The sequence below is a fragment of the Numenius arquata genome, chromosome 8 (genome assembly GCF_964106895.1).
Source record: "Numenius arquata chromosome 8, bNumArq3.hap1.1, whole genome shotgun sequence".
In the NCBI taxonomy this organism is placed as follows: domain Eukaryota; kingdom Metazoa; phylum Chordata; class Aves; order Charadriiformes; family Scolopacidae; genus Numenius; species Numenius arquata.
Genome location: NC_133583.1, coordinates 7,015,899 through 7,042,705, shown reverse-complemented (window position 1 = coordinate 7,042,705; position 26,807 = coordinate 7,015,899). Strand labels below are relative to the sequence as shown.

At 44.7% G+C, this 26,807-nt stretch overlaps 1 protein-coding gene across 1 annotated transcript in view; it reads right to left on the bottom strand.

Moving 5' to 3' along the window:
• The window catches only part of LRIG1 (leucine rich repeats and immunoglobulin like domains 1), a 92,106-nt gene that overhangs the window by 13,463 nt on the left and 51,836 nt on the right, over positions 1 to 26,807 (bottom strand). Inside the window, exons 4-9 of the mRNA XM_074151397.1 lie at positions 17,451 to 17,588; positions 16,267 to 16,410; positions 13,877 to 14,020; positions 12,906 to 13,049; positions 7,768 to 7,911; positions 3,990 to 4,070 (exon numbers count right to left, since the gene is read on the bottom strand). Coding sequence (XP_074007498.1) covers positions 3,990 to 4,070; positions 7,768 to 7,911; positions 12,906 to 13,049; positions 13,877 to 14,020; positions 16,267 to 16,410; positions 17,451 to 17,588 — 795 coding nt within the window. The remainder of the gene's footprint in view (positions 1 to 3,989; positions 4,071 to 7,767; positions 7,912 to 12,905; positions 13,050 to 13,876; positions 14,021 to 16,266; positions 16,411 to 17,450; positions 17,589 to 26,807) is intronic.

Below are 26,807 nucleotides of genomic sequence, written 5' to 3'. Positions count from 1 at the left end.
CCGGGTAGGTCCTCCCAAAGTCAATCACCCTGACAGTGGTATTGCCAGATGAGCCACCACTCTAATTCTCGAGTAGCCAGGAAAGGCTGGTTACTCCTAGCTCCATACAAAAGGTCTGTGGCCTCAGAATCACAAATCTTACCATTCCAGAGCAAAAAAACCCCAAAAGCTTCTGTTTCAGCCAAAGCCACCTCCCAGCCTCCACAGTGAGACACACACTCAAAGCCCCTCCTTATGGGGAGAGTTAACTTGGTACAAAACCACAGCTGAATTTTCAGAGTTGTGTCCCTTCTTTAATTATTTGATTTGAAGTGAGAATGAAGACAGCTATGGTAGGCATGCTGGTGGCTGATTAAAGGCTCCAGATATGTGCAACCTGCTTTATTGACAGTATTGTTCTAAATATCTACAGTGAGGTTTCCTGAGCTCCAAACCCAGGGTATCAGAGCTCCTATTTACTGCACGAGAGTGTGCGTGGCTTTTTGCTCTGGGTTTACCCAGAGGTTTCCAGGTTTCACTCTGGAAATACCCAAAGCACCAAAGGATGTGTGCAATCATGTGTACCATCATTTGGTAAAAGGGATGTTGTATTAATGAAGGCTTTGAAAAATCCATTAGAGTGATTAATATAGTAAATAATTTACTATATGCAAACTCTGGTCATATGGCTGCATCCATACACACCAATTTCTGGAGCCATATCCCTAAATGAGGGTGTTATGCTGAGCTTGGGTTTGATAACTGGAAATTTCTATTTACTGTTTACAGTGGATCTTGGACTTTGAAAATTGGAGATACTGGTTATATCTGTCTACTTATCTGTGCAGAGATAAGCAGAACATCTGGGGATGTGAATACACAATGTATACACCACTTGCATAGGGGCATACAATTTTACGGCTACATATATGACAAACACACAACACACTCGTAGTAACGCCGTGCCCCAGCAAACTCATTAAAATCACGACGCCTTTCAAATCTCAACTAACCACATCTCCAATTCTGAAATGGTTTGAACCCAGCGGCCCCCTTCAAAGGGCTGTGGTGGGCTGGAATGCAAAGGCGGCAGTTTGCAGCTCCGCAATTAGCCCGCTGCACTCCAGAAACGCTCCTCCGCTGCCGGCAGAGCCAGGCGCGAGCATGCTCTCCCGGTGATTGCATAAGCGTAATTACACGCTAGGCACGCAATTCATTAGAAAGCAGCATTTTCTCCTCCAGCCAGTTCTGCACCTGCAGGAAGATCTCAGTGACTGAGTAAGCCATCAAAAAAACCGGTTACATTTAGCAGCTTGAATAATTAGGAAACTGGTTGTTCCCCAGTGATTCCACTGATGCTTTTTATGCTTCGGTGCTTCTCGACTCCCTCTTTTCTTGAAGCAACATTTTAATTTAGGCCTGCGCTCTCCATCCTGGAGAGCTTCATCTATAATTCAGAAAAGGCTAAAGTGACTGGTCTCCCCACGTCTCAGTTTAACACCTTCATTTCAGCGAACAGCCCTCTCTGTGCTAAATCCTTTCAGAGGCTAATCTGTGCCAGATCAAAGGGGAACGGCTTTTAAGGCAATCTCCACAGAGCTGAGGTGATTATTAATTCATTGGAAGGTCTCCTCTGAAGTGCCCATTTATGTTTTGCATGCTAATGCATCTAAAGCTGGTGGACGGTTTAAACACAGGCCCTAAATCACGCAGTGAAATGTTTGCTGTAAAGGCTGATATTTTATGTTATTTATGAAAAAATCCTGCCAGCAAGAATGATACTCACTTCAGCCATAGATGAAATTACAAGTTTGGGATTTACGTGCTGATGAGCTAAAACAGACCTGAGCAGATCCCTTTAAAACCGACCACTCCCAATTGTCCCCAAAACGCCTCAAGACACAACAATGAAATAATCTCATATTCCGAGGGTTTTTCCAGCCTTACGCTCTGGCTGACCATGAAGGATCCCAGCAATCTGTCTCTCCAACAGCTCTGTTAGGCAATCTAACCACTCCTCTCTGCCCAACACCAACCTGATCCACATGCTCATCCAGGCTACGAAATTTGGGGCAATTCTCCCCACAAACCACGGGCACGTGCCCTTCCCTGCATTCAACCAGACCGAGAAGTGGCCCAAGTCCATGTGCAACGTAAGACAGAGGTCAACAGTGTGAAAAAAGATGTAAACCCGGCTTCTTGTGCAAGCCCCTGTTGCATCCTTTGATAATAACAGACAAACCCAGACACTTTCTGAAGCAGTTCCTTGTGCTGGATGACGAACATCTGACATCAGGACATGGCTATTTCATAGGGGAGCGATAGCTGCTCTGCTCAGAGCTCCTATCACACAACCCCAACGGCTGCCTCTGCTCCCTTCCTTCCTCCTCCCGCTCCTTGCCGTACCTCCTGGCCTCTGCCTGACCTCCACAACTCATCAGAGCTCATTTCTCCTGGTTGCTGAGTCAATCCTTTTGCTGAACTCTTTCCCTCAATGCCTTCCTCTGGCTTTTTCACCTCTCTCCTGCTATCTGCATCCAGCATTTCTACCATATCCCAATCACTTGAGACCGCCACTTTTGCTCCCATGCCAGCGGCCATGCTGGAGGGATGCCCTGCGGTGGATGTCCCACCAGAACAGCTCACTCTCTCTGCTCCTTTCCTTTACCTTCTCTCCCTTGTCAAAGCAGCACTTCAGACTCACAGTCCTACAGCCTGCAAATCCCTCTGGACAAAGCCTCTGCTCTCATTACCCTTCTAGCCACTCATATGGTTTCACTGTTTTTTTTTCAGACAAACCAAAAACTTCAGCAACAGCAGCCAAGGACTCTCTCACCCACCACATCTGCTCCTCTGCCTTTTCTCTAGCAACTTTTGGGAAGATTTCCCCACTCCATGTGCACAGCGATTCCTACTGGCCTCTCCCTCTCCCAGTTCCCTGCCTGACTCCCCAAGTCCTTAAGTCCCCCTCTGCCTTCTCCTCACTTAACTCGCAATATAACTTGGTTCCCCTCTTCTTGGATCCAGTGATTCTCTTCAACAACCATCAAATGCCCTCTGTGCCTGTGACTTCAAAATTTTTCTTCTCCATATAAGCATTACGTCCCCATGAATCCTGCCACGGCTCTTCCCACTCCCCTAGGAGTCTCTAATGAGATCGTGACAATATACCGCCTGCCAGGACTCATTCTAGCCATCTGCTATCCATCGAGGTACTTTTACGGCACCTCTGGCTGTGCCATCTCAGCATCAGAGACAGCGTGATGGGGGGGTGCTGAGAACTTAAACAAAGGCAAGAGGTAATGATTAGAAAGACTCTTGATTTGTCACAAGCCATCAGAGACTTCTCTGACAGGGCTGATTTATATCACTGATTTCAAATGGAATACGAACAAGCACAGAGCAATGTGAAAATACTTGCGAAGGCAGAGCAAGCTATAAACATTTGCAAGGCGCATGCTTGCCTTAGGTTTCTTTTTATCTCTTTAAGAGCCTGTGCCCCATGGTGCCTTTTATTGTCGCTGCACATGGAAGCAAGCCCAAAAGATCACTCTCAGAGAGAGTATCCCACAGAAACAAATCCTGTTTCAATCCTCTGTTGTAACAGGAAATGGGGTGATTTTTCTCTTCTGTTTATTGTTATTTGCTGCATCAATCAGTGCTTCGCTGAAGATTGCAAGGGGTCTTTTTTGTTGCTTGTTTGCTTTTGGAAGCAAAGAACAGTTGTGCTGAACCTTAGAGATGAAAACAAGTTTCTCTTTCCTGTGTCTCTGAACTACAGTATGTGGCACCTTCTGTTCATCCCTTTAAAATAACTATAATCGCCTCATATCTGCTTAGAAACACAAGTGCTTGATAACCACAAGCAAGGTTGCAAAACTACCGCATCTCAGATTTTCTGTTGATTTTTATCCCGTTCCAAAGGAAGGCAGGCTAAGTCGGAGAGACCCACCCCACCACAGGCACACAACACAATTGCTTTGCAGAACCTCAAACCCGGGGATACTCACAGCTTGCTTAGGTTTTCTAGGCCTGTAAAGGCTCCGTTGGTATCTTCTATTGTGCCCGAGATGTCGTTGTGGTCTAGCTCCCTAGAGAGAGGACAAGAGAGAGCTCATCATCAGTGTTTTAGTCCTAGGCTCATCGTTAAAAACAAACAGCAGAAAGTTTGAGAATGCCATATGAAGAGCTTCCCACTTTCTCCTGATAGTTATCAGAAAAAAGCCGAGTCCTGCAGCAAAGCAGCACTAACCGCTTTTCCTGGACTGACCCACGCTGAGATGGTGCATTCAAAAAAGAGCCCTGGCTTCTTCCTAGCTGAAACCCTCTGTTTCTGAGACAGCAGCAGTAGCAGATAGCTATTTTTTAACTATCTGGTTTCAGGCTGGAAAGGCTGGTTTCAGTCCTTTACTAATTCTGTGCATCCAAACAAAAGGAGGAAAAAGAAAATAAAGTCCCAAAACTAAACTGCAAGAAACGGCTCTCCTTAAATGCTGCTACCATGAATTAAGATAATTTTGGCCATTCCAATGTACGCGTGTATTTGTCTACAGCTATATCTACAGAAGATGATGTGGTGTATTTCTATCAAGCTGCATTTTTTTCTGGCAATGAACTTGAAAGCTCAACAAAGGAAAGCACTATCATCACTACAGAAGCCTAACTCTCTGTATAACCACATTTTAAAAAAAACGAGTAAGAATTCCTTTTCAGAGTTAGCTTCTTTCGGCTTTCAAATTGACCATCAATTACAAGAGTCAAAGAGGTCTGAAGAAAAACAAGCACACAGAACAAACACAGAGATCCACAAAAGCTGTTTAAACAGTCTGTTTAAAAATCCTCCTCTCCTAGCTTTAATTCCAGTTAGCAATGAATACCCAGCAACACAGACAGAAATTTATCATTTCCAACATTAAGTAAAAAGAAAGAAAAAAAATAAATAGGCTTTGTTGGTTTTGTTACATCACTCCGATTTAAAAGCTAGCAAAAAACCAACAACAAAGCAAACTAAACCATCCAGATAACCCGCTGAACCCTCAGGTACTCCTTTCGCACCTTTTGAAGATTATTATCAGAATATTTCCAGTTTAAATATATAAAGACCAAAAAAAAAGAAAAATCTTTCCAAAACAAAGCCCCCTGCATTTTGCAACATTCCAGACACGGGCGTCATAGTGCAGCTTAGCTTCTAGGCTATGCAGCACAAGGACACAATAACCCAAAAAAAGAGAACAGAAATTAAAAAAAACCCCACGGTTACGATACTGGCATGGTTTTCCTCAGCCGAGATGGGGCTGAGACTTTTGCTCTCAGTACCTAAGCTGGCTGCGGTCTTTGCTTGTTTCTCAGCTTTGGTGCGTGAACTAAAGATGTGAAGGGAGATGGCCAAAAGCCACTATTTCTGTTTCTCAGCTGGCTTCAGCGTGAGACCCGAATCTCATATCTCTGGGGAACCCTGGCCTTAGCCAGCATCATTGTGGATGTCAGGGTGATCTGTGGGTAGGTCTATGCCAAAGGGATGGATAGAAACTCAACATCCCCGCGGGGTGTGGGCGCACATAATGCTGTGGTGGCATAAGAGACAAGCCCAGGAGAGACGCTTTGATGTGCTGACATTTTCAAAGCTATCTGAATGGGGCAGGAGCAAATACATCCTCCTGGAGCTAAGTTTCTACATTTCCCCTATGGTTGCCAAGCCAATGCTCGTTGTTCTGTTTGTTTTTTAAGGGCAAAACCCTTCTCAGACATTTTTTACTCTTCAGTTGCGCCACGGGCTACCGGTCTTTGGACCAGCAAACCCTTTCCCATGGCAGAGACAGACAAGTGGGAACAGCCTGTAGGAGCTCTCTGACACACGCTTTTATTAATTGACTGCCACACATTGTGTTTTCTTGAAAAAGGAAAAGAAAATGGTATTGCTTGTTCATCCAGAGGCAACTCAAAGGTTTACTGTTAGAAAGGAGGAATAAAAACCTTTTTAACAAATGAGTGAAAATAGAGAGAGGGGGGAAAAAAGAGTGGGGTATTTTGGCCTAGCTCTCTTTGTATTCGAACTCCTCTCCCAGCCCCTGTTGCCAATTTCCTATTCTTTCTGGCTGGCTGAGCTTGAATGCTCACAGCCTTGTTAATCATTGTGCTCCGAGGTCTCCGGGCCTGACCTCTATTTGAATAGCTCCACATTTCAGCAGTTTCACACCCACCAAAGGCTCCCCAACAATAGGCCATAATTAAAGCATGCTCGGGTCTTTTTCACCAGGTGCAGGACCCAATAGGCCTTTCTCTTTATTAAATTAGAGCTCGCTCACACACTCCCTCTCCTCCTCCCCCCTCGGCCCTAGACATAAAAGAGGCTCCACATTCACTGTAGAGTAAAGAGAACTACCAGCTCCCCTTCCCCTCCATTTTTCTTTGGAAACCTTTAGTTCCGGTCTTGACAGCTGCCTCAGAGAGGTTCCTTTCTGAATGCCCAGTGGCTGAAAGGCTTTGGCTTAAGTTTAAAAAAAGGAAAAAAAGCAAACAAAACCCAAACTCACTTTCCAGTCACTTCCTTCACTGTGAACTTCAATAAAGGAAAGAGTAAGATGCAAAAAGTACTGTAAAGAGGGGAGCTCTCTCTGTTCCCATTTCCCTTTAATTACTCAGGCCACAATGGGCTTCTGAAGAGAAACAAAAGTATCAAAGTGTGTTTTTTTCTTCTGAAGGAAGAATTAAATCAGCTTGTTGAACTCAACCAGCCTGGGAGCTTGGACGGTGCTATAACACAGGCTGTGAGAACTTTGCGGTGTGCCAGATGAAGGTGCACAATGGACAATTCAAAGAACTGGATTCCCCATCTTCTGATGTTCCTAAGGCAAGCCCAGACGTACCTCAATTTAAAGTAGCTCTTGGGTTTAACAGCATGTATCGGTGCAATTCTATAGCTGGCATCCCAGAGGAGGTCAGATTGATCTGTCCAATGGTCTCTATTTGCCCTAAAATCTTAGAAGTTGCTATCTTGTAGATGGCAAGCAACAGAATATTTCATGACGCAAGTGGTCCCTATTCTGCGCTTAAGAGAGAAACTTCTGGTTACTCTCATAGTACGTGTAGCAGCTTCCTCCTCCCATGGTTGGACCAAAGACTGGGTGAAGCTTCATGTGTTGTCACACTTCTGGCATAATCAAATCCCAAGCCCAACCTCTGAATTTCTTTGTTTTGCCATTGTTTGTTTTTTTCTCAACACCATCTTAGCAAAGGATTTTCTATTTATTATTCAATTAAAAAAAAAAAAATAAAAAGAAGTAACAGCGCACAAAAGCACTCAATAGCACATTTAAGAGGATATTCAATTTTCCAGTGTTGTTAATGGAAGCAATCATTCCCTACTCTTCCTGAGTGCAGGACCTAACAGAAACTGTCCTTTTCTAAGAATTTCAGTTGAAGTCAATATGATGGCAAGAGAAAGTCTGCTATTAGGAAGGACTGAAACCTCAGGGATTTTTGCTCAGCTGGGCTAGATTCAGGATCCTGTCCTATGTTCCTATAATTTTACTCTGAAGCCCTCTGCTCTGAAAGCACCTTACAACACTGAGCAGTCCAACTGCAATTCTCCTGTTATAAAACACAAGTTCACTGAAGTTCGATAATGGGGTAAACACAACAGCTGCTGAAGACAACCGAGCAACATGTAGGGGAGTTTGATACTGAGGATACAGGCACCCAAACCAACTGCAAAGCAGAACACTTTGACAGAACATGAACTGTGGAGGGAAGACAGGTTTTAGTTGACAAAAGCTGTGGGCAACTTACAGGACACGTAGGTTTTTGAGTCCCTTGAAGGCACCTTCTGCAATATGATTGATGGAATTGTGGCTCAGTCGTAGTACGTGCAGTCCCCCGAGGTCTGCCAAGCTTCCCTCATCCAGCCTGGTTAGGTTGTTGTAAGAGAGTATTCTGAGGGAAAAAAAAACAACAGCCCTTGTCAATCCAACCAGTATTTTCCAAACTCCCCTGTGCCATCCAGTGCCTGCCTCCCACAACCACCTTACAAGAGGTGATACGTACTGGGTGGATACATAACAGCTTGATTAGGAAATAAGACTGCAGTCTGCAAATACTCCTACAAGATACCCATGGGACAGCCCGGATGACCATAAGGGAGCAGGAAGCACTTGGTACCCAGTTACAGGGAAGTCTTCTGTACAGGCAACACAGAGCGGGTCCTCCAGAAGTGAAGGAGGGCAATAACCTGCCATGCAAGCTGTCAGTTATAGTGGGGAGAAGCTATGCCTTCTCCATGGCCTGTACGGCTGCATTAGGGTCTGGAAGCACCACCCCTCCTCTGTTACCTCTACCAGATGTATAGGTAACACTCAGAAATCAGTCCTGGTTGCGATCAATCATCACTCCCACTTGGACGCCCTCCACGGCTGACAGGAAAGAGCAGTCCCCTCCTTCCCCACACCCTGCGAGGTAGAGAGTGACGTCAAACAGATGGATTTTGAAGTTCACACGCGCTCTTGGCAGGGTCCAGACTTCTGTATTCGGGAGGTGTCTTATCGTTCTGCACTTGTGCACAGCGAGCCCCAGGCGCCTGGGTGTGGGTGTCTTCACAGCCCGCTCCACCCCAGTCGAGAGCCAAAAGCATTTCACCACAAGGCAATTGAATGCTTCCTTTCATGCACAGGAAGGAGGTATCTGTTGTAAACCAGCCGCCTTCCCTCCTGCTCCCCTTTGTCAAGGAGTGTACAGTCTGCTTGAAAACTTCTCCACTTACAAGTGACTAATACTGGAGGCTTGTTTTTCCCCTAGTTTTCCATCCATCTCTTCCCCTTGCCTGTATTATCTCTGGTTGTGGAGATTTTTTTTAAATCCTGTTGCAGTTTGGGAGCTAGTAGGAAGAAAGCTGTTTTTCTGTCCCTGCCAGGGTGCAGATGAGGCTTCTGAGATTTGACACTGAGGGCAGGGCATGGGAAGCTACAAGCCCACTGCAGACACCTCACACTATATACAACCACCTTCTACGCACGCATTGTTGATGCTGAAGGCCAGCTTGGCAAATCAAATGAGGTAGCAGCAGGCAGAGTCACTGGTCAGAGATCGTCAGCCTGAAGCATCCACGCACAGCTCCCCACTGTGAGTACATTCCTCCTGACTCTGGATGTCACCACAGCTGGGTAAGCCCTTCAGGTCTACTGACAGGTGAGTGTGGCCAGCAATAGCCTCAGCTTTAAGTTGCCTGCACACTGACATGTGGCGTATTAAATGTGGCATTCAGCTACACGCTGCTACTCACATTTTCTCAAGCTTATCTCTTTCCAAAGGGCAGTTGCATAGGATTTTCAAAAATGCCTCAGTGACTTGGGAACACAAGTCACTTCAAAAGATGTGAGGGTTTGTGCTGCTAAACTTCTCTAAAACTGGAGTTACGCAGCTTTGAACAAGCACTGAAATCCTTCATTGTACAGACAACAAGAAAAAAAAATATCTCGCTGAGTTCCAAACCTCCAAATTCCTCTTCTAGTGCTGCCTGTTAATGAGTCTGCTTAAAAATGTGTCTAGGGCTTGCATGAAAGTCACTGCAAAGCCAAAACCTAAGTCAAAACAGACACCTACTCCAAAGTACAGAGGGTGTCATTTACTTGGCAAATGAGCTGTCTATCTTTTAGCTGTGTGAGTGGGCAGAGGGCAAGCTTTGGAAAAAATTCAGCAAAGATTAATGAGTTTGAAGAAGGTATGGGACAACATATTTTCATTCCTAAAGAAGTTGTAGTGTTAGTTATGAAGAACTGGCATCCGGTCAAAATTATGTCCTCACCTGCGATTAAAGAATTTGGCTTTTAAAAAAAACCTAAAGTGTTCAAAAGTAATCCTAAACCTGGCTGAGAAGAAAAAAAAAATTCCTTTTGATTCTACACAGAAGATTTCCTGCCACAACTGGTGAAGGCATGTTCCCCTCCGCTCGTCCTGACATCACCTCAAGATGGACAGACAGCAAGCAGTCTTTGGAGGGCTCTCTCAATAGATGCAACCAGATGGAAGGTTTCAGGAACTAACACACCTGGCGGTGGCTTCTTTCAACATTAACGGCTCTGCTTCCTGCCAATGGGACAGGCCAATTTGCAAAACAGTGCATTCCCCTCCTCAGCAGTTTGGATTATCTGGGTTGAGAGAAGTCAGCAGGTCTCTGCTGCCTCCCCTACCTTCTCATTTCTCTACCAGTGAGAAATCACTGGAATGAACAAGTGGAAATGTTTGTCTGCACAGCCCTTTTGGCCTGGTGAGGAAATGGGAGAGCAGCACACAGAGCAGCATGCCAAAAGTGATACATCAAGGGGTTAACCAGAAACCTGTTCTGCAGCTGGGGCTCCTGCTGCCAGCCAGTTCTGGACCAGGTACATCTAACACATTTCATTCCCATTGACCAAACTGTAAGTAAAAAGTGAAAAGAAAGACCCAGCAGCCAAGTCATCATTTACCTCTGATGAAATTCTATGCTCCCACTGTGGATTTTTCCATGATGATGATGACCTAGCACCTGACTGGTGAATACAATCAGCCCTTTCTCATGCCCGTAACAAGGCAAGAGCTCTCTTTCCTTGTTAGCTTTTACATCAGACCAGAGCCCTGGGGTCACGTTTTCTCCCAACAACTGAAGGAGAGACAACTCATCCTTCAGATGACCACCTCCTTCCTTAGCACAGATAAGCAGAGATCTGGCCATCTCTCTTCCTTGGGTTAAGGACTTTGAAATTCATTCCCTGTGCAACCAGAGACGGTGTTTTCTGATAACTGAAACTCAGTAGATTTAGCAATAGGGGAGGTGAGCAAGGATCTTTTAATAAGGAATGAAACGTACACATTCAAAGATGTGCACAGAGGCAGTCTAGATGTATCCAGTGCTTTCTTTCCTCACCCTTCAATTTCAGAGCAGACCTCTCCTACAAGAACTCTTTGGCTGTGGGAGTTTCAGTTAGGAGTATCTGATGGCTCCCTGCAGCAGCCTTACCCTAAGGGCAACACCTGCAAGAGCTTGTAATATTTTGCAGAGATGTGTGCTAACACCCACATAATCGCCTTTCGCATCTCAGCTAATGCCTTCTCTGGCCTCACACTCTAGCACAATCCTGTTTGTCAGGCCGAGCATGCCCCAGTGGCTCCTACCACCTCACACCACCAGGCATTTTCCAAATCTACCCCACTGTCCACCACAGCAAGAGAGTCCTGCACCGGGTTTCTACAGTTACTGCAGAGGATGGCCACTAAGCCAGAACAACTCACTGCTAGCACTGCTTGTTGGCAAGGGATCCCAATCCATACCTGACAAATAAAGGACTCAGCATGACGTGCAACCTCCCATCTAAACCTTGAGGGTTTGCAAAGACAGTATCAGGTAGAAAAGGCAAGCATAGTTAACTCCCTGCAAAAGTTCTGACATTAGCTCTGCAAGATGCAGATGGGGCTGAACCACCCCATTCGAACCCAGGCCAAAAATAAAGCTTCAACAAAGGTACCAGATTTTGGGTCCCTGAGAGCAGAAAGCTTCCAAAGCTGTGGTACTAATACAGCGTAGTGATCTGAATTTGTTTATTCCAACTGTGAGTGCCCCAGGAAGGCAGATTCCCCTTCCTTGATGCTTCAGATTTAAGCAGACCACAGGAGTAGCGCGGTGCCGATACTGATCTTTTGCCTTTAAGACTTCTCCATTGACACTGCCTTAATCTAGTAAATATCCCTTGAGGAACTGCATGTGAAGGAACTGTAGTTGTCTATAGCAATGGAGGCATGGGCAGTTTCACAGCAATTTGAAAAATTAGGTAATTAAACAGTCACATATGTATTTAACTAAAACCAAAAATAAAGTATTTCCTTGTGCCTCCCCAAAATAATCCACATCTGAATCAATAATTTGGGTTCAACAGAAGATCACAGCTGGTCACTGGGCTAACACGTTAATTCTACAGCTTCTAAACTTAAAGGAATGACATGTGTCATGTCCACCTATCTCAGAATCCACATCCCAAAAGACTAGGGACTTCCAGCTGGGTAGGCAGATACCCACCTTCAGTCTGAGTCAAGAGTGAGGCCTCTGAAAGCAGGATGCTGCTTTACTGTACTTCTTTTTTGGTGGATAGGAGAATCCCTAAATGTTTAACAAGAGATTTCTGAGCACCAAGCAGAATGAATTACGGTTCCGCTAACCACATGTGTCAAGTTCTCCAAAGAAAAAAGTGAATCTTTCCACAGTCCCACCGAGGGGATGACAGCTACTTCTGTAAATACTGCCAAGCATCCATGTGTGTCTCTTCAGAAAGGCATTAAGCAGTGCCACAGACCGAAGAGACATCCTTATGGGGCTGTCCTCAGCAGCAAGGATTTCTTTCATTTATCAAAGAGACTGTATTCACAGCTGGAAATCTCAGGAGAGCAAAGTCAATGTATTTACTTTTAAACAACTGAGCCCTACAGGAAGGGTACAGCGTAAACAGGAGAAAGGAGGAGAACTGCCTTTAAAGGGACAAATCTCTGCTGGTTGAAAACATGATTGTTCTTTGTAGATACAGAGGACAAAGCAAAGCTTCCTTCAGGCTGTACAGTCATTATATGGCAAGCCGTGCGTGGCTTGTAACTAGGTAGTTAAAAGCACTGGCAAGATGCTTTTGGCAAGCCGCAGATGACAAACTCTCCAGGTCTTTTGGCACTCCATACTTTTAGAGGGTTCTAGCCTTTGTTTCTGGTGCAAACGTATTTTAATCAGGTGCTCTGAAGGTCACAACATCATGAATGAAAAGGGCATCACGTAGGAGGCTGCAGTTCCCGCATTTCTACAGGTTGATACAGCAGGAGCTGTAACCCATGTGATTGGCAGGAACAGGGAGTAAGGATTTTTCCCAATGTTACATCAGCATCAAACCCTGCACAACCAACCACAACAGAAACCAACTTACAGCTCATGCAACTTCTGACAGAAGCTCCAGCCGTCAGGGTTGATGCGGGATATGGAGTTGTTACTGAGGTGAAGCTGGTGCAGAGAGGAAAGGCCGTAGAGAGAGCCACTGTTTACTTCTGTCAGGCTGTTATACTCCAGGTGGCTGTGGAGAAAAATCAGAAGGAATTGACAGATAAGCAGCACTGGTTAAATGCTGAAGAATTTCCAACAAGGATTGGGATTTTAGCCATTCCTACACACCTTTCTATACACCCGTGTGGATACGTGCACGTGTGGGCATTTCTTGGGTAAGTGAAGGATAGAAATTCAAGGATAACATAAACGAAATGGCCAGAACAAGCTGTGACTGCAGAGATATGCTCCACTTGCAAGTAAACTGGGCTTAAAGCATCCCACTCAAGTTTGTATTTGCAGAGTCTCAGTTGTGTGACAGCAGTGTCCAGAAACATGCTCCCCTGATCACTTGTGGCCTTGCAAATGCACTGGAAAGCAAATCATGTTGGAATTTTCAAGCATTTCTCTGCAATGTCCATTCAATTTGTTCTCTTGTACAGAAAGAACACTTGGCTGAGATAGGCCAGCTTGGTTCCTAGGTATCCCAAGAGGCAGAATAATTAGGTCTGCGACACAGGATTTCCATGTATCAGTCAAAACAAATTTGCAGGAGTGAGATGAGCTTTTATTTAAAGACCAATTGAGATCTCGACGAGTGTTCAAATCGTCAGACTTTCAAAGGAAATACTGCCACAGCTTGAAAAACAGGACTTTTTTTTATTGAACACTTGGTAAAGCAATGAGCTTTACTAAACTGTGGGTCAGCTAAAGAGAAGCTGCAGTAGCATGACAGAGCTCTGTGCATGCGGGACATAGAAAGAAGTATGAGGACTGGCACTGGTGCCCACAGAGAAGGACACGATAGCAGGTGAAGTCTAGGCTTTTAAGGGAAAAGAGCCCATCTCTCCAACTTACAGAACTTGCATCTTGGCTAGACCCCAGAAAGCCCCATCAGTCAATTTGCTTATGTTGTTGCGCTGGAGTTTCAGGACTTCCAAGCTGTCCAGTCCCTGGAATGTCAGGCCTTCAATCAGGCGGATGCGATTCCGGTTCAGCTCCCTAAAATCACCAAGGCCATACAAGTTTATTAAATCCCAGTCCTTTCTCACGAAATCATCTGTGCAGCATACAATGGGGACAAGCAATGCCAACAACTCCTCTGTCAACGGTTCCCAGGAGAGAGCAGAAGTGCACCGGAAATTTTCAATCCCAGAGCTAGCCAGGGAAGTCAGCTGGGTGTGATCGCTTAAATAAACTCACCCTGGGAGAGATTTTCACTATAGAGAAATAACAGAGACAGCGCGGCAATTCCTCTTCGTCCTTCCTCTCTCTGCATTTCTTTTAAGCCATTTATCCTTTTCATCAATTTTCACGTCATCTTTTCTCAAGCAGAGACATTATTTCAACCAATACAGTTAAACATCAGCGTTATTTCCCTTACAACCCATTGTTTTTACAGGACTTGCAATCTCCCAGTAAAAATGTGCTCTGAAACAAGCGGGTGCTGTAAGAACTGTGAGCCCAAAAGGAAATTTTATGGCTAAGTTGGAATGGAAAGGTTTCAGTTGCCCTGACATATTTCACATTTTTTCCTATTATAAGAAACTAATGAAGAGTAAAACAAGTTGTTTTCAATAACAAGGCAGTTTTAGTATTTTGTGTATACAAAGATCTCCAACTTAGTTCATGAAATAATTTTTTTTTCCCTCTGGTTGGGAAGGGACTCCTACATTTTGGGAATACCTTTCTTCTGAATAGCAACATGAATATCATCACAGCACACTTTACCAACCCATATCAAACAGTCTTATGGATTGCTAGACCCAGACATATCAGATGAAAACCCAGTTCCATAAAGTCAGTGGAAAACTGCATTGACGGAACGCACAAAAGCTCAAGATAGAGCTTTTAAAATAGATACCTTTCTGCACGTACAAGACCAACCTAAGGGTAGTTCCCTATTCAGCACTTATGTTGAAGAAAACGGTGGAGGTTAAAACATCAGAACTTGTTTTGGAAAAGATGAGGAAGCCGTAGAAACTTTAAGCTTACATTTTAACTGCCTAAAAAAAACAATGTTGAACTTGCACTCGGGTTGAGTGTAATTAACTCAAGTAAGCAATTAAAAAGTCTGCAGGCCTAAAGACTCTTGCCTTACTGCACTTCCTAGGCTATTAGTGAACTATGCTTTGCCAGAAAAAGAACCGTACGCAAATTCTACAACACATCATGTTTATCTATAGGGTTAAACAACAGCTGTGAGACTGTCTTTAAGAGTACCAGTTACTCCAACTTCCAGTGAAAACTGTGTTCCTAAGCAGATTGAATTGACCTTTGTTTTTATTACAGTTTTGCACATGATGCAGACGAACACAGTGGATTACAAGCTCTCAGTCAATGGACAGTAACTTCCAACTGAGAGACAACAGACTTTTAAGACGCATATGCTATTGTGTCACACTCCTCAGTCCCAAATTGGCTATAAATCCTCATATATGTATGCAAGCACAAATATACACCCGTTCCTTAGACACATCTTGGCTGAATGATTTGTCTTTCAATCAAGAGGTTGTCATTTAAAGGTGTAAGTTCCAACAGCTTTTGTGGATTACATGTTAACAGACAGAGGTTGACCTTTTGCCTATCAAATTTGATGGAAAGACTGCAACAGGCCTCAGGCCGGGCCCATTTCTCCAACAGCAGCAGAAGGGAAAAGCTAAACCATTAGTGCTACTATTTTACACGGAAAGCATATTTATAGCTGCAGATGTCTACGCATCCCCACGCAGCTCCTGCCATATGGACCACAGGCAGGACAACAACAACGTGTGAGTTAACTCATCTAGAGTGCTATTTTGTCTGCCCAAGTATCACCACACGGTTTAACAACCTTCTGTCATTACTTTTTTATTGCCACACACAGATACCTGTGTGGTCTTGAAAAACTAGCTGAGCTTTGTCATCTGCAACAGAAACATCTTCCAAACCTCTCTTGCGCCACAGACACTGGCAGCTTTTAAATGAATGGATTTGTCTTATGCTGTCAAGGTGCTGGTGTCCGCTGCAGCATCCCTCCCTTCCCACTTTATCAAAAAGAAGGGCCTGAAAAGCCAATGGCTGCAAGACAAAAAAGGACCCTCTCCCAACGTGTTTTACTAGGTGCTGGCAGAGGACTACCACATAGCGTATTCTAAGTTTTATAGATAGCAGGTGAGAAAGGGTGACATTTGGTGTGTTTATCCTCACGGATGTTTTGTCTCCATAAAGTGTGGCTGAGCTTAATTAAAGCGCACATTTGTACTCACAGTTGTGTTAGCCTGGGTAGCCTGAACGCTTTGACAGGAAGCTGAGTGATCCTGTTTTTACTCAGACGAAGCGTTAGCAGGGACCGTGACAGACTATCAAAAGCACCAGGCTCCAGGGTGCTGATTCTGTTGCTCCCCAGGTAGCTGCAATAAATCACAGCAGAAAAATGAACAGTTCTGTCAGAAATCTCCTTTTATCAGCATTTGGTTGGTCTCCAGATAGGCTGGTGAAATTACAGAGGTTGGATTTTCTGGCTGCACAAAGAGCACAGAGCCTTTCCCAGAGCCATGTGACGAATGTGGAGAAGTGCTGTGTGCTTCCCAAGAGCTCCTTCGTACCCTCCTACTTCAGCGAGGGAACTAGGAGTAGAAGCCAGAAACTGGAGAATATTCCAGTGCAGGACGACTCTATTCGTTCCTGCTTTTTCCCTCAGCATCTGTCCCAGGGCTCTTTCTTAACTGGACCCCAGTCTTAGCCACAGAAGCCGTTTTTACAGGGTAACAGGCAAACATCAGTCACAACACCACTATCTTATACCCTCTTACAACCAGGGGCAGAAACCTTGGAGCAAACTTTAATACAAGCAGGTTATTTGTCTGCACCTCTTCAAAGCTAGCTAAAACACAGATTATTTTATGTTTCCCTGAATAGGCAAACATATCTATTAGGAGGGTGTTACTCTGCTTAACCTTTGTTTTTCTTCAAATAACCAGTGAGAGATTTCTGTTCTTAACATTCAGTAGCCATTGTAATGATGAAATAGTCGTTCCCCCTCCTCTCTTCCAGATAGATGCACATGGGCTGATCTGGGAAACAGCATATACGCTTCCTACTGGGGAAGAGACACTGACAGTTTTTCTGGCTTCTAGGTTGCCCGCTGTAAAGACACCCATGCCTAAAGGATGCAGCATACCTTTTCTCTGTTGCAACAGTCCTATGCAAGACAATTAATAATAATCTGCATTCTTTACAGATACATCAGAAACCCAAAAGAAAGAGCTCCAAAAATAACCCAGTAGTAGGGACAACATGCTGCATTTTAATTCTCCTTTGCACTTAAAATCCTGACGAATAACCCCATACTTTGTATGTTCATTCCCTCCCCTTTTCTTAAGGAAGGTTTGAGGCCCTTTTCTCTGCTGTGGTAACTCAACAAAAGCTGTTCCCAACAAGAAAAACTCACAGCTCCTTTATATGAAGTCCCTGCGGAAAGCAGCCGTTTCGGATTTCCGTGATGTCATTGAAACTCAGATCCAATGTTTCCAGGGTAACATAGGGCTTCAGTTGACTTGCTTCAATACTGCGGATCCTGTTGTGATGCCTGAAACGGTCAGGAGGAGAAATGGAGACAACTTAGTTCTCTTAAAAATAACCAGAAAGAATATTTGAGGCCACAGCAGGCCCACAGGCTGGCCCCTGAGTTCACACACTCAGACTTGCAGAGCTTTTTCAACAGCTGTCCGAGGAGAAACCCACACCAGAGAGATCTTCCCTAATCCCCAGGTTGTTCCTATGGCTAGAAAGACCAGCTCACAGATATCTGCAAGCTTCCAGACACTTTTTCTGGTATGGTACAAGACTTTTCTACAGAAAGAACTTCTGACTCTGTTCATCAGGTTTTTTTCCAGTAATTTGGGCTCAGTCTCCTACAAGCCTGCACTTCCAGAACGGATTTGTTACATGCAAGGACTGCAGGGCTGGAGTGATGGTCAATGGTTTCAGCAACCTGACAATATTTTACACAGAGGATGGGATTTTCAGAGCAGGAAACCGACAAGTAAATACAATCTCAGCAAGAGTTACAAAACATTGCTTCCTTAGTTCCTAAGGATTCTTCTGAAAACTCCCAGCTTTGGACTATGTTACAATGATTTGTAATGCACAGAAATACCGTAAGAGGGGTTGCAAACATTCTTGCAAACGTTTCTTCATCTTTTGCCTCCTCTGTCCTGCTGTGCAATTAGGGTAACTCTGCAGTGCCAGTGCCCTGCCCAACCATCAACTGCAGGATCAGAACCTTTAATGATCACCTGCGTTTGCTACCTTACCAGTACCAGCCTGAAGGATTCAACTTAATGTACTACAAGCTGTCCTCAGGGTTTCTGCAGCCATCAAATAGTTAAATACCTCTAGACTTCAACTGTACTCAACAAGGTCTAACTAAAAATCCCCCTAGTCCTTTCCTCTGACTCCTTTCTGGCCTGGATCAGTAGAGAGACCAGTAACCAATTAAAAAAATACATTGTGCATTAGTCACAAGAAGTGGAGCACATGCCTGATGTGAATTTAGACCAGTCACTGATATTACTGGCAAGGCTGGGAGTGAGGCACTCCAAACAGAGACGCTCACCAGACACTTGAGAACTTGCTGAATAATAAGAGATAGCAGTGAGGGTTCAGACGAGTACTATGCCTTAATCCGGCCGGCTACCCACTGAGGAACCAGAGGAGGAGATAGCAGCCAGCGAAAGCACTCTTGAATGCAAACCGGGTCGTCCCAGCTCTCCTGGCAAAGCATCAGCTCTTTGAAACAAAAAACTGCCGGGTAAGCTGACCACAGCCTTCCAGGCACTGAAGCTGACGGGTGTCTGGAAGCCCATCTTCTCCAGCCTCACCTCCATTTCAAGCTCTCCCAGGGGTTCAGACAAGCCCCTTTAATAGAAAACCTCTCCCTCAAAAGAAAATACCAATAAGCACACAGCAAGGGACCCACTACCTACACCGTGATCTGCTCCTTTACCCTCCCTGTTATTAAAACCAAATTGTTTCACCACTACATTTGCTGGTGTCTGTAACAGAAAGAGGGTAAAAACTGCATCTCCAGAACAATTTGCTTTCTTTAAACAGTCAGAACACGATTCTCGCTTACACTGGGGAAACATTCGCAGAAATGCTGCTTTGACTAAAGAGTTTAAACGCTACTAATATTAATTCAGTGCAGGCTCACAAATCATTAAGGACAAATTTTACACCACTATAGCAATACACTGCTAATGCAGTGCAAAAAAGCATCAGGAAAATCAAAGGAAAGTCTTTAACCTACGTTACCGAACTGGTTATTCCATGGGCTACAGGTACACAGATCTCTGCAACCACAAATTGTACAAAAGGCAATGATATGGCTACTATCCAAGCGACCAATATTCGTTTACAGCTAAGAATAAAGGCTGAATTTTTACATCCATGCCACATAGTGGAACAAAGCTCCAGTGAATTTATGCTGATAGTGTGACTAAAATACAGGAAAACTCACGATATCCAGATTTTTTCTGACCTCCATAAATTGAACACATGGGCAAGGGGGATTTCTTTTCTCCAAAGACTAGTCTCTTTTGCAAGGACTTGATTATTAGAATTAACATGTTCAAAAATTTCAATCTTTTTACCTCTTCAAAATAAGACAGTCTATTAAATGTGTGTGCAAGACTGATTCAGGAAAGCACCTCAACACAGACATAAGTGAAAGCAAACCCCAGGCGTGTTTTCTGTAGCTCTCTTGAAGCAGGAGCTATGAGTTCAACTCTGATCTCATCTAGGCTGTGATGGCTGAGATGAATCTGGCTGTAAATTAACAGGAAATGAAGGCTTGCACAAATGAATGTGAAGAATCTATAAATTACCTGATGATTCCTGAGCAGGGCAGCTAAGTCTGCAAAGGAGTGAGAGCCCAGAGTGAGTTTGGACATGAAGTGCTCTTCACAAGCCAATGTTATTTTTTTTTTTTTGAGTATTAGTATTTCTGTGCTTTAGTTGCTCAACGTATATCCAGTCTGCCTGCCAGATTTTCCAACCCATCCCAGACAACAGACTTTAAGAAGGGAAGAAAAGGACAAGAAAGAACTATTTTGTTTGAGCCGTGTTTGCAGTTTCCAGGTGACTTCTGTCCTTTTGCCTCTTGCTTTTCATGTGTTACAGCTGGCAGATTAGATGGATGCGCTATTTCACGCAGGAAAAAAACAGGCTCCTCTCTCTGTCTCCTGCAAACATGGGCTGACTCCAAATGTAACTCTCAGCTCCAAACACCATCCCCGGCCAGTCCCAGCTGGGGAATGTCAGACAGTTTGCTGCAAAGCCCTGCACCCTCTCAAAGCACTGCACTTCAAACAAAACCAGCCCGGCTGACTTTTCCTATACACAGCATGTGATATGAACGCAACGTTGTCCAAACCTTTTACTAGCTTGATTACATTTTATTTTTCATTTTTTTCAGTAATAGCTGAACTGTGGTGATTTAACCCTTCCTGTTATTGGATCCTTTCAGCTCATCCGCCTCTGTTCCCAATCTCATCACACGGTGTTTTAGGAAAAAAAAAAAACAACAAACCAGTGACGTTATGACTTTGCCTCTCCTTTTTAGCAGTGACTGGAAAAGAGCTGGATTTTTCCCAACTTGCTCCTTAGTTTACACTTCCTTAGCTTCAAAGGTGACAGATCAAATTTTAGTACCAATTGCTGAAACCAGGCTTTAAAGCACAAATTATCAGTGCTTCCAAAACCAATTTGCCTCCAGGTGTCTTTTCCTCTCCCCACTCCATAGGTATCACTGCCTGGAAACAGCTTTCCCTGTCTCACTTCAGCCAGTGTTACCTCAAGAGTATATGATGACAGGGCTTCAATGTGAGGTTGAGCAATTAGAGCCTGGAGCAGGAGCCAAGTCTCTTAGTTTCTATTCCCAGCTCTGGCACTGACTCATCTGCCTTGGGCAAGTTTCTTAACCCCTCTCTACCTCTGGTTTACCCATCTGTATGGGAACCTACTACTGCAGTAGGATGATGAGGGACTGCCTTCACCGAGGACTACGAATTTGGAGTGAAAGCAGCTCAAGTGAAAAAGAAATCATAGGAACTAAGGAGCCCATCCAAGTCCTTTTAGGGTTTGTTGATGAATATGGGAGGACCTGGCTAAAACAGTTGCATTTCCCAGCTCATACACAACCTCATGCCTGGAGACACCCCATTTGTAGCTAACACAGATCTTGAACTGTAACATCTTAGTGCCAGACACAAGGTAACTCGAAGTCGGCAATAGATTACTTTCAGACTGGGAGCTGCTTACACATGGCACTTGTTCAGGAACTGCCTGGCCCACAGGCCAGCACCAGCCACAGCTGCAAACGGAGAGAGGAGAGCTGAGGGAAGCCACCACCCTCCAGCCATCGCTGCTTAACCCGCCTGCACCCCCGGTCAACACCCCGAGGTAGCACAGCCTCTCAGCCCTTGCACTTTGCACCGCGCTCCAATAGACCCCTCGGGATTACAGGAGATTTGGATTAATCTCAGGCAGCTCTTTGCTGAACCGAATCCGGGAGGACCGCGTCAGGAAGCGAAGGGGCTCTCTGAGCTCCTCCGGGCTGCTGCGAGACAGAAAAACAAGAAAATGTTCCAGCGAAGGCAAAGCGTGTTTGGGTTTGCTCTAAGTCGGGAGGGAGCCGAAGGCGGGGGGGGGCAGGAAAACAACAGGTGGCGCAAAGTCAAAAGCTTGCAGCGTTTCCAGGAATCTCAGCTTGTATTTTAGAGGTAAAGTTACACTTTAATCCCGGTGGGTTTCCTCTTCGAAGCGTCTTTCTGAATATTTATTTGATAAACAGGCTGTGAGACATTTTCCACTAGACCTAATAGAAGAAGAATTCACCTTCCCCTTTGCAGCAAGGCCATCCTTTGGAGAACACTAATCAGTTTAATTTAGACCGTGGCTTCAAACTACTTGTGTGAAATCGATGCAGAGAGCAGCACAAACACACTCCTTTGTTGTTGGAGCCACATTCACTTCCCCTCAGCAGCTGCCCATTAGAAAGCTGACAGCGGAAAATCAAAGCAAGCAGACCCTCAGATGGGAATGTACGAGGGGGCTTTGGCTGGACCGATTTAAATACAAGCAGCACAAAACCTCCCGCTTTAAGACAAAGCTTGAATTAAGGCTGCCATGGCTGCTGGGAGTCTGCAGCCCAAATGTTTGGTGTGAAGTGAGGCTAAAGGCAGGGAGAAGTCACATGCTTGGCCTTCATGTCGTGTCAGCTTTCAGAGCTGGCCGGGCCCGGGAAAGGAAAAAAAAAAAAAAAAGCAAGCTGTAATACAGCAAACCTATTAAACCAACACCTGTTATAGACATCAAAAATAAAATCAAGCTTCAAAAGAGAAGCTCCGCACCTCGGGTAGGGTTCTATTAGTACGCAAGCACATTTTTAAAATTAGCGTATGCAGGAGACCACGAGACTAGAAATGGAGAGATTAAAAAGTTCAGGGTTTGGTTAATATTTCCATACTGGGAAAGTATTGAAGAAACCAAATGCTAGAGCCGGAAAGAGTTATGGGGTTTGCTACTGCAGGACAGGCAAGGTTTGGTGTCAGAGAAGGGCCCTGCAAAGAGAGCGAGATCAAAGGAGCCGTAACAGGAGATGGATCACATACACTGTGACTAACTGATGCCTGGAATTACCTGCCCTCCTCCTCCTCCACCTTCTCAATTCAGAGAAGATGGAGATTTAATATTGATCCTCCTAAAAGCACTACAGAAGAATCAAGACATAGGTACCTACACTCTCACCTTAGATGATCTGCCATCTGATTTTAGCCCATCACTCACTACACACACACACAAAAAATTGAAAAAAATCATAGTTTCAGAGTGGAATGCAATGCCTAAGAAATTTTCCTGACAAGGACGAAGAAGAACTGATAATGCGGAAGATGTGTTTGTGTTTACAATAGCAGCAACGTAAATGTTTCTGTTCTGGTCATGTTATTACAATCAATAGCCAAAGATATGTCCCAAGTGCTTCTTTCTAGTGTATGGAAAGAAGGAAAGAGGAGAATGTCATCGAGACCTGGACATCAGCTTTGACTCAAAGTTGTACAGTTTATCAATACACAACTTGCATGATTTTAACATGTTACTCATAATTTTTTTTTTGCTTCTGAAGACTTTTCTTCCAGAGAGACTCCTCTGCTATACTGGAACTTGTGAAAGATCGGCTTTAGAGTAGCAGAAGGTGAAGCAAACATGCAGGTGACATGCTGGAAATCTCTGTCGCACCATCCCTCTGCACAAAACCTTTCCTGAAAGACTGAAATGCCCCAAGTGCAGAAGGCCTCACGCTTCCCTACCGCTCTGGAAAGCCCCCCCAGCCATCTGACACTTTGCACTATCATGTCAGCCTTGCCAGGATAATCCACAAGGCTCAAGATTTTGCACCATTATAAGAATGTACATTTTTAACCAGCACAACATGTGCTGTATTTACTTATGGGAACAGCCTCGCTGTTCTTTCAGAGTAAGGCTGCATGGGTTATTGTCCGGGCAGGAAGCAAGGATGCATGGAAGCAGCCCCCACTTTTCTCAGATGCTCTGAATCACTCCTTCCCCGAGGAATCCTGGCGGATTCCCAGGCTGCTGCAGATACAGCTCTGTTTGTTCAGGTGCTGGCTGCACACACAAGAGCAGAGTGGTGGCAGCCCAAGCAACCACTGCGTTTTAGGGTCAGCCACAAAAAACCACCAAAAACACACACACGTCCCCAAAAAAACCCCAATGAAACAAAAAACAAGCACCAAAAAAAAAAAAAAAACCCTTGTGTAATTTTTACAGGTATCCTACCTTTTCTTTAAAGGTTTACATGCTCTGAGTCTGTCAGCGAGCATCTTCCCTTGCCCTAGTACTCCTTCATAAAAAAGCCTAAGATGTAGCAAACAAAATCTGTGACCGTGTAACACTGTTTTCATTTAAAACTGTCATATGTAAGTGTAAAGGAAGAACAAGCTGATGGAGCAAATCCAACTATATCAAACTACAGCAGAAAGTCTAAAGACATTGCCCCATCTGCAATACATCAGCTTCAAACCCAATATATTTCAGAGGGCTTTCATTCAGCAGGTTAAGCTCTTGCCTTGTGTTGGTGGGTTAGGATGGACAAGCATGAAGCAAACTACCCAAAGCTATACACAGGCTGGGACACAGGAGATTGAAGAAAAAGGCTTTTATTTCTTTTTTTTTTTTTCTTTTTAAGGGGAGAAAAAGATATGTCACCTTTCACAGAGAAGCGACTGCATTTCTGTTCCAGGTCATGGACATTTGGAGTCAGAAAAGAGTCTGGGAGATGGGATTTGCTCATCCATTCCTTTGGACCTGGGAGCAGCAGCCACCTGCAAGTCAAGTCAGTGACACTGCAAGGGCTGGGTTACGAGCTCCTTATTCCCATGAGCAAATGATTACTCATGCAAATAGTTCCACTGCAGTCAAGGGGACTATTCATGTGAGACCGGTGTGACTCAAGGGCTATGCTTTCACTGTCTATTAAGGACTACTCTGTGGCCACCCCACAGGACCAAACATCTTTCTTTTACACTGATGAACTGCAACCGTTGACCCTGGTGCAGGCAAAGCATGGCCTCAGAGCATCCTTGGGCCCTGGGTACATAAACACGGGCAGATGTTATCCTCCTGCCAGGCACGCTCTTGTAGCTCTTTCATGAGGCAGCCATATGGATAACAGCTAGACAGAGATCAAGCACACACTTTAGAAGCTGGCTTTGGAGGCAGCTGGACATAACCTGTATTTGATGAACATTCATTAAGGGCTTTTGTTGGGTTCAGTATGAACTGCATAAAGGAAAGCCTTTCTTCTAATATAACCAGAAACGCCACATCCAGTGAGATACGTACTCTCTCAGGATATTTCTGCACCAGCAATGTTTATGTAAACTTTCTGACTTGTCAGATGCCCTTATGCTGTGTGTTCAATCCACTGAGGTAAGTGACGTAATTTTTAAAAGCACTCTCCCTCACTTTGATCTGCATTTACTCTCACTAGACTTTTTTGACTTGCCACCATATGATTTTGGATATTTTTTTGCAATATGCGACTTCGTAAGCCTTCAGCATTCACTCCCATTAGCAGAGTAAAATGTGTGGGACAGGCAGGATAAGAAACTAGTCATCTTTAAAACAGAGGCTGTCTTATCTCCTCGGCACATTGCACAACCTGTTATGACATCAAAGCAAGTAAAGATTCCTGAAGACAAGACAGTCTCTGTTACGGGCACAGTCCCCCCATCAGCAACAGGGTGGTTCCGAGAGGACCAGAGTTTCTGCTCTATTCTGGTTACACTGGATGTTTCAATGAGGACTGTACTCCATAGAGGCTTTTTAAATGATGTATTCACAAAGGGCACAGACCCGCTTAAAAGGTTGTGTAAAGCATCTTTCGTTGTCTGTCACAGCCTCTCTGTAAGGAGCTTTCCTGAACTTTTATGAACTCAATACCAGAGCACAACCTTGCTTCCCTGTGTGCAGCTCTACCTCAAAACATCTCAGCGACTATCTTCAGAGTCACTCTGTGCATCCCTCAGTGGGATGATGCACCTGCAAGGGTTGGGGCCAGGGATCTTCAACAGGAGCCAGTTCTCTGGCACAAGGGAAGGAGAGCACCTCTATGTCACTGACCATAATCAATGCTGGTTTTGAAACAGCCCATTCGTGAACACTCATAGCTGTGCTAGTCTTTCACTCCCTTCTCCTCCAGCTCTCAGTCCAAACCACTGCTCATCACCTTCCAGTCTCACATTCCCTGACCTCAGGCTGGAGCAAGCTCTAATAAAGGCTCCAAAGGAGAGGAAAGGCCCTGCTGAGTGCTGAACTCTGCTAAGAAGGAGCAGAATTGTCCTATAGGAATAGAAAGAAGAGAGTCATATAAGGTAAATGGCAGTTTTCATACAAGAATGCAGGAAACCACATGGCTCTGCACCAGCTGTCTGAGCGGGGTCGTGGAGCTCAGTAGAGCCTCTTTGAAGGAAGGGCTGCATCAGTATTTGAAATGGGTTATTCAGTTGCTGGCAGATGACAGTAAGGTTGGTGTTTCTATGTTCTACATCTTATGCCTTTGGTCTGCTACTCTCTTGCTCTGCCATTGGCTTTTCCTCTTCCACTTTTACCTCGAGGGGCTTTCTTCTGCTGCTGATACATGCCAGCCAAACTCAATTTTCTATCACAAATTAAATGTGTAAGGCAGTCCTTGAAGCCAAGAAAGAGCCCAGCTTCACCCCCACTGCTTTGCTGCTCCAAGGAGTTCCCACTCTCCACAGCCCCACACTCACACAGCACCCAGCACAAGGAGCCACTCTGGGTCAGGGCTGCTGCCTAGCCCCCCCCCAGATCCTTCTCTCAAGGAGGAACAGACACCAAGAATCAGATCCAGCCCAGATGTGAATTTAGCTAACCCAGAGCAGCTACCCTGTCCCACTCCCAAGCAGAGACAGCAGCCTCTTTTCATTTCCATCACAGGCAAGTTTTGTGCTTCTAATCAACAAGGGCAGTATTTTCATTTGAAAGCCAATAAGGTCCAGGATCACAAGGCATGTAGGCACTTTTATCCTTAAATCCTGATGCTGATTTTAGTTTCTCTTTGTGTAATAAATGATCAAAGTAAAGAAGATCCACCACAGCCTAGTGAGTGCATGTGTTTTGTGGGTGGCTTTGTTTTGTTTTTGTCTCTCCGCAGGAGCGAGGAGGGGAAAATATACAAGCAGAGAAGCAATTTAAGTGCAAA